This window comes from Solanum verrucosum, unplaced genomic scaffold (genome assembly GCF_900185275.1).
Source record: "Solanum verrucosum unplaced genomic scaffold, falcon-dt-bn FXZP01000182.1, whole genome shotgun sequence".
In the NCBI taxonomy this organism is placed as follows: Eukaryota; Viridiplantae; Streptophyta; class Magnoliopsida; order Solanales; family Solanaceae; genus Solanum; species Solanum verrucosum.
Genome location: NW_026020378.1, coordinates 4,114,104 through 4,126,573, shown reverse-complemented (window position 1 = coordinate 4,126,573; position 12,470 = coordinate 4,114,104). Strand labels below are relative to the sequence as shown.

At 31.2% G+C, this 12,470-nt stretch overlaps 1 protein-coding gene across 1 annotated transcript; it reads right to left on the bottom strand.

Moving 5' to 3' along the window:
* Window positions 1–1,178: 1,178 nt before the first annotated feature.
* On the bottom strand, window positions 1,179–7,597 carry LOC125838753 (cytochrome b-c1 complex subunit 7). The gene is made up of 4 exons (XM_049517793.1): window positions 7,403–7,597; window positions 5,734–5,891; window positions 2,019–2,066; window positions 1,179–1,492 (listed from the first exon to the last, which is right to left on the bottom strand). The coding sequence occupies exons 1-4, from the start codon at window positions 7,497–7,499 to the stop codon at window positions 1,424–1,426; spliced, it is 372 nt and encodes a 123-aa protein (XP_049373750.1). The 5' UTR covers window positions 7,500–7,597; the 3' UTR covers window positions 1,179–1,423.
* Window positions 7,598–12,470: the final 4,873 nt, after the last annotated feature.

Below are 12,470 nucleotides of genomic sequence, written 5' to 3'. Positions count from 1 at the left end.
TTAGTAAAAACTTCTTGTGGTGTTGGTCCATCCCCCACTACTGGTGGAGGTTGGTCAACGACAGCCGTGGCCATGGAATCCGATGACTACAGGCAAATTAGGGTTAAAAAGTTTTTAGGTTTACATAGCGTTTCTTTAACCAATCGAGAACATATTTTTATCATTGCGGTTATTATTTAGGTTGTTAAAGATGGGAGCAAAATAAAGTCAAAAGGTTGACGTCAAGGGCATTTTAGGCATGAAAGGTAGAAAAAGAGTAATTTTGTACCAATTCACATAATTGAAGGGTATTTTAAGCCCTTTTCCGGTCCATTTATTGCTTTTCATGGAGTATGACAAGTTAAACATGAACAGAGAAAGTAATCTTTCTATTTTTCACTCAGTAATAATTATCCTGGAAAGTAAATAAACATCAACTAATTTGGATTGAAAACCTAAGTAAACAACACATTCATATTTTCATATTAACTATATTTATTATTGAAAAAAGCTTAACATAGCTTTGAGAGATTCGAACCAAACTTAAATTATAATACCAAGCATAAACCACTAGAATTATAATAAAGGTTAATTTCTAAACTCAAATTTCAAATGTACAATGAGTTAATATGGCTAAAAATCTTTATAACTATACCCATAAAGTTTAGTTTAAATATTAAATTCACGTTTGATTCATCTCAAACACTTTCCAGATAGCATTAACATCAAAGCATGCATACACTGGAGAAGAGGCAACAATCTTTTCTTTTGCTTCTCCATTTCTTTCCACTCAAAATTCATATTTAAAATTTTATTCAATACCCCCTCTACTCTAGTTATTATTACTCATTTTGTTTTTTTAGTTCATCCTAAAAATGACATTTCTATATTTAGCATTTAACTTATTGAGTCATCGAGGTAAGAGGAAAGGGTGCTGGGGGGGTATGGGAACGAGTAAAGCCTACAAAGTGGGGAAGTGAAAAGTTATAATATTTAAATTTGGAGTTTACTTGTGAGACATGGCAACTACCCTCACAACCAATGCATCAAAATAACTCGCTATTATATTTTGGCAAAACCTTTCATCTAATCTGTCACACAGACAAAGTTGTGATTTTATTTTTTTTACGACAAATCCACAATGCAATGCATTAAAACAAAATGAGAAGGTAAAGTAAAAAATTACGTTCCAGGATGTATATATAATACTCAGAAACACCAATAAAACCTGTCAAACCAGAGCAATATGGGAGTTCTGGCGAAAATGTACCTCCCATATGAAAAAATATAGGTTTACAATGATAAAGCCCACAGGATGACTAACTTGAAGTATTGGATCATAGAAGCAAACAAACATCCTGTTATTTCTATCTCCGCCACGGAGATCTACAACCAGTACAGTAGTTATTCTCAATGAAAAAGTTTAAAGGGAGATGGGATCTCTTTAAGGGAGTGTACGCTGATAAAGAGGCAATGCTCCCAAAGCCTCACGTTCTGCACTCTCCCTTTTAACCTGCAAATTATATAAACCAAGTGCATTAATGACCACTCTAGTTAAGGCATTAAGCTCTCGGAATATAAGTCAGCAAATGAACATGGGGTATAATCGTCCTGAATCTACAGTGATCATAGAGCCATAGCAGATGTACAGTATGGACCAAGCGACAAAATGTCAACCAAAAAAGGAAAAGAAAAAACTTGGCAGCAAGTCGATGTTTCACATGCATATTTTGCAGTTACTGAAAATGAAACAAATAAGGCAGAGAAGAAGATGGAAAGTGGCTCCACCAAACAAAAAACAAGGCCACTTTTACTCTAGGCACATGGATCACAAGAAAATTTAAGGCACATACAGGGACCAGAAAAGTGACCATTGGAAGCAGATACAAACAACAGTAAGCTTTAAACTCAATTAAGAGATCAATGATCATATGATGCCTCTAGTTGACATGATGAGCAGTGATGTATTCTCATGGAAAAACTGGAAACACAACTGAACCATCCAGAGCTGAAACCAGAAATAGAAAATGGAAACTTACAAGAGCCAGCATTTCCTGAAGATAGCTCCTAAATGGTGTTTGCATTGCCTGCAAGAGTTGGTTAAAACTTAATGAATACTGAACAAGTTAAATACCGACATCAGCATCTAGTTCAGTTAATATTAGAATAAGGAACAATATAATCAACTGCTCCCTGCTCTCCAAATCCAAACAATCCCCCAAAAAACAAATGCACTTTTCACAATTGCTCTACTTTCTTCTGTAACACCTGAGAGAAGACCGACTGTTCAGTCCTTTCTTCCAGAAAGGATCAATATGAAGGCAAAGATGGAAAAAAAAAACAAGATCATGGATTATCAAGAGTATCAATCAGACTTTCACAATATACAGAGCAGAGATGATCTTTGCCATTAACACCAACATGGCATTTGCATTGCCTGCAAAGTTGGTTAAACTTTAAAAAACATCTAGCTCAGTTAAGATTAGAATAAGGAACAATCATAAGTTTCCCAACCCAATGGATGGTTATAATCAACTGCTCCCTGCTCCTCAAATCAAAACAATCCCAAAAAACACATGGAAGTTGCTCAAAAGACCTACACTTGAGATGGTTCAATTGCCTTTGAAAGTGTAAAACCATGGTGAGTGAAGATGTTAAAAGGAGACTAGGTAGACTTAAAATCCCATGAAAGTAAGTTGTCTCAAAAGACCTACACTCTTTGAATCCATGCAAACTTGGCAAAAAAAATAAAATAGGGTATAAACCAACAAAAATAACTATGCCACAAACCCAAACAAGTTCCACAGATTCCAAAAGATGGGATATAATAAAGAAAAATATCCACAAGGCTAAAACAATTAGTCAGGGAATATATGTTTTAGTCATGTTAGTACATTTTTTAGGACTGCTTTTTAGGAGTACTTTTGCCTCGTCATAAATCTATATAGCAGTAGAAGATAGAAATTTCTGATACTTATTATTTTTGTATAATTGGCTTGAGAAGAGTTCAGACGGAAAATCATGATTAGTAAAGATTTTTTATAAACAACATATTGAGGGCTCATCTAAATTAGCTAATTCCTCTTGACACACAGTAAACCATGCTGCTGATGCTCAATAGTTGGCATATAAGGTAGTAATGGATAAATGGGGAACTGAAAAGAGAGGCAAGAAAGGGTCAAAGAAGAATTACAATCTTCATGTTTCCTTTACCTCCCATTTTTTGTCGGTTCTCTTTTTTGAGGGGTTGATTTTTTAATTTTTTTCTGAGTGTGGGGTTTGGGGGTCCTGTTTTAAATGCAGGAAGGTGAACTTTGCGAAAGTGCTTATTTGATTAGGAAGTTTTGGTCACTAATAAATCGACTAACTAAACTCATGTTTGTCTAGCAATTCGATCTACATATAGAATCGGGGGCAAACGCCTTCCATTCACTCCCATTGTTGGGAGTTAATTAATGGTTGGGACTTGGGACTTCTGAGTCCAAGCCTATGGAGGTGGAAGAAAAACTGCTAATATGATTACACCACCTCTGCTTCCTCCATCTACAAGTTCACCTTAAAAAATACATTGACAACACTCTCATTACCCTCCTGCCACCAATCAAACAATGAAATCTAATTGCTAATAGTTTCTCTCTAATGGAACAGAAGATCTCGAAGATAATTTTCTTACCTTATAATTTAATTATTGCAAATAAAGAATAGGATAGTTAACAAACTTAGAACACCAAATTTTACACTGGTGTTGACACCATTTTAGTGTAAACCAACTCCAATGCACTACACTAAAAAAGAATATTTGTATTATATTCTTCTCTCTCTTCAATATTCTATTATTATTTTTTCAAAAATGTTGTATAAATATTTTGTATTATATTCTTCTCTCTCCACTATTTTAGTGTAAAATTTGGTGTTACGGGTTGGAGATGCTCTCCAACCCATCACCAAATCCTATTTTGGCGTAATATTTGATGTTTTTCATCTCCAAGCCAACACTAAGGGATCATTTGGTAGTTGGTTACAGTTATTCATGCATTAGAAATGTAGGAATTAGTCATGAGGAAATCTATGTATTAATTATGCATTGATTAGTTATTCATGTATATACATGAATGTTTAATTCCCTCTTCTATCCTGCATAAAATAATATATAGATTCTCTCATAACTTAAACAAGTATTACTTTTGCGAATTTCTAAATTGTCAACCAAACTTCGTATTAATTTTATACATGAATAACTTAATTTCTATTTACCCACCAAACATCATATAAATTAAGAGGAAATTAATACATGAATAACTTGTTTCTTATCCAACTACCAAACGACCCCTAAATTACACACTATTATAGTGTGTGGATAGTGTTCCACTAAATTTGGTGTAACACTATTCATCAAACACCAATTATATCCAAGATTATTTTATTATTATTTTTATTGTACAACACTTTTAAGTTAACATATTATAAATTGTATGTTTTTAATTAAGTCCCTAATATACTATTATTTTTTATGTAATATTTAATAATATTAATTTTAAATCTTAATTTTGGTGTATTATTTTTATAATTTAATTTTCGTATATATATATATATATATATTAAATGATAATAAAAGAGGAGAATATGAATTAAATAGGGTGAATGTGTAAAAAAAAAAAAAAGAAGAAAGGATTTGTTTTAAGAAACACAAAAATATAAATGAAATAAAAATAATAATACAATATTTAGGAGAGAGAAGAGTACAAAAGGAATATTTTTTTTAGTGCAATGCATTGGAGTTGTAAAATTTGGTGTTATGGGTTGGAGATGGCCTAATAGTATGAAATTTAGTATCGGGTTGAGAGGAAAATCACCAAATTTTACACCAAAATAGGATTTGGTGTTTGGTTGGAGATGCCCTTAGTAATCCAATAAACCTAAATCAAAAGAGCCCAACATAACATACAACAATAAAGTTTTTCTTTTATTTGAAATGATGCACAACAACAATTTTATATCTAATACATGGCCTAAAGAATATTACGATGCTCACTAAGTTAAAACCATTCAACCGCACATAAAAGAGCTATCAAGGTATGATTCCCAAGAGTTTAATCATTAATAGTGGCTGCTGTTGTGTATTAGTTAAAGAAAGGTCTTCTTTTATATGAGTTAACTAATAGTCTATTTTGGCTAAACTTCTAAAAATAAGGTTATATTGGAAAGTGCTTTTGATGAAGAAACAGTTTGTGTTCAGCCAAAAAATTCAAAAAACACTTATAGGCAACAATTAGGGTTTGGCCAAGCTTCATAAAAGTGCTACTAGTGTATTTTTTCTCAAATAAACTTTTTGAAAAAAGTACTTATGGAAAAAAGGTACATTATTAGCTTCTAAAAAACAACTAATGCTACTCCCCAGAACATCTTTGGTCAAAAACATGATTTTAAAATAAGCACGTTTCGTCTCCCACAATCTTGGCCAAATGACTATAGATGCAACATCACCGCCTTCACATGATTCCAAGTAAATTTTTTGCTTTAGCTTGCTTTGTCAACTCCTAGCATTTGTCAGTACATCTCTTTTGGTGACAAGAACAAAATAAGCAAATGAAAGAAGGCAGCAAAGTAAAGAAGAGCGGAAAAAAGCACAGAGCACCCAAAGTGTTCTTCGATTGTTACCATTTACATTACCAGCTGCACAAATGCTTCACATGGGGTAATTACATATAAGTCAATTTATCTTAGTGTAGCATAAGATGGAATTCTATTAAGTACCTGAAGATCCTCTGGGAGGTACTGGTGCTTCATGGAGAGGTCCATGGCACGCAGAAGGCGCTGGTTTCTGGCATCAACAATCTCCCTCGGAAGGCGATTAAGAGCTTCCTTCACGTCCAAATCATACATCGGATCATATAAATCATCATGTCGGAGACCTTGTTTCACAGAAAAAAATAAAATAATGAAAAGTTAACAAGCAGCTCAAAAGCATAAGAACATAGGTGATACTGTAACTCAATCAGAATAATTGAAATGATGATATTACTAAACGCTCTTCCCTTCTCTTTTGTCTACTTGCTTTTATTTGTTTTATTTATTTATCTATTTAAGTTGCTGAAGAATGCATCAAAAGTCTTTGGAATGAGACTGTAAAATGATTCTTTTTGCAGAAAAAACAACACAAAAAACTCTCTCGACCCCTTGATTCTAAACAGGATTCCTAATAACTTTTGGTTGGAGAAAAAAAGTGATAAAGATTTTTGCTTTTGCACCAAACTTGATTGCTGTCAAGATAGCTGAAATGGTGATACATTTTTTACAATTCTGACAAATGGTACGGATGTAATTATTACAAGGTAATGTTAATTGACACTCTCAAGTCTCAAGCACACACATAGCAAGGAGAATACCATCATCTACGTTGGACAGAAATCATATACGGATGGAATTTAAACATTCAACTTTAACTACTGGGTCAAAACTTAAATCAAACACTTGGAATAATGATATAGCTGTGAAAGTTTGTATACAAGAAAGTATAGATCAATAAATACCAATACCCAAATGCTAGAATATGTATTTATGCAGATGAAAAAGAAATTATCATAGAAATTGATAAAGTACATTAAATGAGCAAGTTGGACCAAAGAAAATAAAATCAGAACAAAATCAAATGGTTATAAACATATGTAGTGAAGGTAAATCCAAGGAAAATATACCAAGATTACTATTTTGGGAAGTACAAGTCCATCAATAAACAGCCCTAATGCTAGAATGCATCAATATATAGAATCAATAAGCAATTCAAAACACATGATGGCCTTAAAGGGAAAGAAACTAAACTACTTTTATTGTAGTAGTAGTACAGTCCAACTTGCTACCTCCTAGAAGCAAGGGTACCAGGTAACTATAGCCACCCAAGCTTCGGAAAATGGGAATAAATCACCTATTTTTTATTTTTTCTTCATTAATGACGGTGGTGTCCAGACTAGCTTTTACACAACTAGACTAATTTCACGAGATACCCATCACCTCCCACTTACATCAGATACCAGGTAACTCTATCCACCAAGACTTCAACACATAAGAAGAATCAAATGTTTTTTTCATTTTGACTCGAGACCTCATAGTTCTAACCCACTTGATTGACCACTAGGTCACACCCCTTGGGTGCCTAATCACCTATTTTATCTGCGTGATTCATAATAGACTCTGAACAATTTTTAAACTGTGACATACATATGCAACATAGAAAATCGGAGATAGATTCACCATTTCAGTTTGGAATCTTTTACAAGATCTAATCATCACTATCATTTTCAGCTAAATCAGTTACATTAGCAATCACTGTGCTGATTCAATTTCAATAAAATATACAACAATCGCTTAAATCCAAACCAATTTTATTAGAACATGATTGGCAATAGAAATGAATAGATCTACATACCGTAATTACGGAGGCGAGAGGAGAGGGTTTTCATGTGGATGGCGGCGAGAGGGTTCTTCTTCGGATCCACGAGCCATCTGGATAACGACGATGCCATTTTCAATCGCTAACACAAACACAGTTTCTCTCTTCGATTAAAGATTAGGGATTTTCTTTTTCTGGTAATGTCTTAGGTCTGGGCCTATATATACTCGGGCGCTCTTGGGTGCTTTGACGCTTTTACCCAAAGAAAAACAATATTACTCCCTCCGTCCCTATTTACTTGTCCATATTTTCTTTTTTAGTTGTCCCTATTTAGTTGTCCATTTTGACAAATCAAGAAAGGACAACAAATTTTTTCCTATTATACCCTTATTTACACTTCTTGAAAATTGTAAAAGTGTATGTTGTTTCCCTTCAATTTATTTCACTTGAATTCAAATAAGTGGTTGTAATTTTGAAGTGAAAAGTTGTCATAAGGGTAAAATTGTAACTTCACTGTGCTAATCATTGTTGCCTTAATCTGTGTGCCATTTCTAAAGTGGACAACTAAAAAGGGACGGAGGGAGTACCTTCCTAAGGGATGGAATTGACTTATAAATACTCTTTTTATCTTCAGGTTTAAAAGTATCTCAAGATTTGTTATTATATACGATATCAAAGATACATATATTTGATTCTAATATGTTGTGTTTAAATTTGCTTTAGATATATTGTATTTGATATTGAATATACAGGATGAAATTATTTTTGGATACACAAATACATGAAATTAATATTGCAAAACACATATACATGAAATTGTGGAATTCAGATACATAGTAGGAAAGGGAAAAGAGAGGGAGAGAGGCGAGCACGAGAGGAGAAAGACGAGTGAGAAATTAGTATTCCAAATACATGAGAATCACGCTTTGTATATCATGCATTTAAAATGAACTATACCTAATTTGACTCGCTTATATCTAAGCCTTCAGATATATGTAGCCGTAACAATTAATTGACAGAAAATGTAATTTTAGAAACTATTGTTTCAACGAGTACTTACCACTAATAAGAGTGTGATTTGCGTTATTTTTCTCTCCTTTTGTTAGCAATATTGAAAATTTGATATACAATAATATACGCTCAACATACAATATGTGTAAAAGCCCAAGATAATCTTTTATCTTTGAGTTGAGTCTCAAATTTTTTTTTGTGTTTTTACTTGGAACACAAATAATTCCTTATGTTTGCCATATTAGTGCACTTTTTGTCATCCTTCAAACTATTGTCTATTTCTTAACATTGATTTTGTCCATAATTTAATACATGAAATGTTCAATCGTTTTTTTTATATATATTTACTAGAAATAATGACTCTATGTGAGAGAAGGTGGGAAAAAGAACACTTTGTTTTGTTTAGTATAAATATTATTGCAGCTATACTAAGAATTTACTTTTGATTGTCGGACTATATCAATTTACTGTTGACATATAATATTGTAAATCATTCACCAGTTCAAGCGGTATATTATGTATAACTACTAGACCATATTAATAAGTAATATTATGTTAGAGAATTGCTTTGGAACAAATTTTCAATGGCTTCCACATTATCTTGATTTCGATATATGAAGTGTCAAAATATGGTGGATAAATATTCTATTATCTCTTTGATGATATCTTTTTGTACTCCAAATACTCTGATATGAGTAATGCTTTTGAAGGAGTGTTTGGCTAAAAATATCCCTCAAATATATTTTTAATTTAAACAACATTCTCTTATTATCACAATGAGCAAAAAATTTATTATCCTAAAAATGGCCAGATTCACCCTTCCATTTTTTTTCTTGATAGCAACTAACGGTTAAACTAATTTCCTTTCATGTAAATGAAGCTAGAATTAACTATGGATAAACATGTGACGTTTTTAACATATTAATGTTGCAATTCTTCTCATGTCAATATGATGAAAAATACATAGTAAAATATTTATAAAAAATTCACATAGTTTGAATCTTAAGAAGTTAAAAGTGTCACATAAATGGAACAAAACGAATATTTTTTTTTACATAATATCTAAATATGTTATTTTTATCTTTTTAAAAATACAGTAACTAGTGTTTATAAAATTTACACCAAAAATAAAATTAAAATAGACTACCTTCATACTTCAAATTCCCTCATTGTCTAGGAAATAAAGAGAAAATTATACATTTTTTTCTTATAATATACTGTTGTTTATGTGATCAGTAATTATATAGGGCGAAAAATAATTTACTCGAAATATTTTACTCACTTTTTATAGGAACATCCTGACTGCTATTGTGAAGTTGAGGATGAAAACCTCTCTTCCTAGCTCATCCTGTTTAGTTAGGATTGTCTAATATTACTACTATAAGCTAAGATAAGAATTGAAGCAAACAAAATGGGGGACTTGTGGGTTGATCAACTGTTAGTTTTTTTTGTCAAAAACTAATTGAAGGATGAATCTTGCCATTTTTAAGATAATTGAGGAATGTTTTTTTGTTCATTGTGATAGTGCAAAGATGTGGTTTAAACATAGAGTATAGTTGAGGATTAATGTTGGTGACCAAAAACTTCTTTTGAAGCTTTGAAATACAAACACATAAGTATTAAAACATGTTAACCGTTTTTAACTACAAAGTCAATCACACTAATATGATATTTCAAATCGATAAGACAATCCCTTTGAATATCAAAGAGACAGTTGAGAATATGTGCAAGAGAATTTGCCCAATGTTTACAATACTAGATTGCATGCTAACTTATGATCGTTAGCTATTATTTCTTTATGTTATTATCAACATTTATCAAATTAATATACACATAACGACATGCATTTCGTAATTATTCCTTTCCACATGATCAATGTAAAATCTTTTAAGTTTTTATTTGAACTTTTTTGTTGCATTTGAAATTATTAGTATGAATTTGTAGTGAAAATTTTCATATTCCTTTCCACATGATCTATATAAAATCTTTAAGTTTTTATTTAAACTTTTTTTATTGCATTTGAAATTTATTAGTATGAATTTGTAGTTAAAATCATTTGAAAAACTGAATATTTAAAACGGCCTCAAAGAGGAATAATTAAATCTCACATGTTTTTTCTTGATAGAAGTTGAGTCATTAGCTCTTTGGGATCTCTCTTCTGCAATTCTTGAAATTTATCTCCCATAGGTGAATGTTTTTATCATTTTGTGGTCATTCTGTTTGTTTACCTTCTTTTTGAAAGTTTACTCTAGGTTTTTTCCTTCTAACTTAATCAGCATTCACAATGTAGTTTCAGGAGTTTTTGAGAATTTCGGTTAGAGGGAAAATTTGTGGGTTACAAGTGATACATTATCACTTGTATGAACCTCCTTGTATTCTGAGTGATTGGTTGATGTTATTTTTCTCTATATTTTATATTCTCATATTAATATAGTGAATTTCTCATCTCCTTTGTGGACGTAGGTCGATTGACCGAATTACCACATTAAATCTTTGTGTCTTTGGTATATTTCTCGCTTGTCTTGTTACTCATGGTCTTTTGAGGTTTGCTTTGATAGCTTTCACATTATTTTCGGATCTAACAACAATGGCCCATCAATGCAGCATCTCCTCCATGCGACCGCATCAATGTCGCAACTCTGATCCAAGAAGAGAATCCCCTCCCAAAGCAATCCACTTAATTAGTTAGATTAGTGTAATTCCTTAATTGGTTGAATTATGGTAGCATCTTGTCCTTGATTTCATATTAATTTACTAACTTATGGATTCAAATAGCTTAGGCGTTCTGATTAAATTCATTTGGGAAATATTGATAACCAGTCCAATGTTGCCCATAAATTCATTATCAAATGTCCTTTCCACATATACAAACATTAAGTATAACAAAAATAGACATATATAGTAGACAATTAATGGTATTGTATTGTATATCATATAGAAATGAAATGGTGCAAAACAAAATAAGAGTAATAAGCCAAATCCTTTTTCTCAGTCTCTTACTGTAAGTATATATATAATAATAGCAATAAAGATCAACTATTTCAATATGTATATCTATATATAATAAGCCACAATGCAACTATCATTATAACTATCTTGTTAGCTTTCAACCAAAAGCTAACAAGATTTTTAGTTACATATTTATTATTTAGTTAAATAATAAATATGTCATTGCATGAGCTATTTATTACTCATTCCTTTTGAATTTGTTAATCTGATTTTGATCTGACACATAGTTTACGAAAGTAAATTAGATTTTGAGAAAAAACATTAAGTGATACTTGAAGTTGTCCCAAATTTTCAAAAAGACACCTTAACTTTGCGTGCGTCCTATTACCCCACAAAACATTCAAAATCACAATAAATACACATTTTTTACACAATATTTCCACTTTGGACAAAATTATCCTTCGAATGTGCAATTCCTTAAAAACAAAAAGTCGGACCCATTATTGATGTATTGAAGGATGCTTTGGTAATTTCCTATGATGAATTCGTTTTGTTTGTTTCTTTTAAATTTATTTTACTATACTAAATAATTGCATAAAATATTATGAATCACGATAATTAATTACTTAAATATTTAAAAGATATAAAAATATATAAAAGATCTGATTGACTCTTCAAATTTTACCGATGACACATAAATTGAGACAAATGAAATAATATATATTATTTGAAAATTTCTTAGAAAGTACTATAAATTACAGTAATTAACAGCTAGAAATATTTCAAAGACAAAAAAAATTGATTGAATCTCAAATTTTTTTTAGTACTACATAAATTGAGAAAGAAGAAATGACCTCTATTATTTGAAAATGGCGTAAAAGTATTACAAATCATACAATAAGAATTAACAATTTAAAATTTTAAAGGACTTTAATGCTTTATACTTATTCTATTTCCACTTTGGACAAAAATATCCTCCCAATATGCATATTTTTTTAAATCAAAAGTGGGACCCATTATTGATGTATTCAAGGATGCTTTGGTAATTTTCCTATGATGAACTCGTTTTGTTTGTTGTTTAATTTTTTTAAATAATTGTATAAAATATTATAAATCACAATAATTATTTACTTAAATATTCAAA

Bases quoted from the DNA above. Each gene is read 5' to 3' on its own strand.
- LOC125838753 (XM_049517793.1), bottom strand. From the start codon at position 7,499: ATGGCATCGTCGTTATCCAGATGGCTCGTGGATCCGAAGAAGAACCCT. The intron at 2,067-5,733 runs GTACTTAATAGA...CAACTCTTGCAG, and splicing joins ACCTCCCAGAGGATCTTCAG to GCAATGCAAACACCATTTAG. The intron at 1,493-2,018 runs GTAAGTTTCCAT...TATAATTTGCAG, and splicing joins TTCAGGAAATGCTGGCTCTT to GTTAAAAGGGAGAGTGCAGA.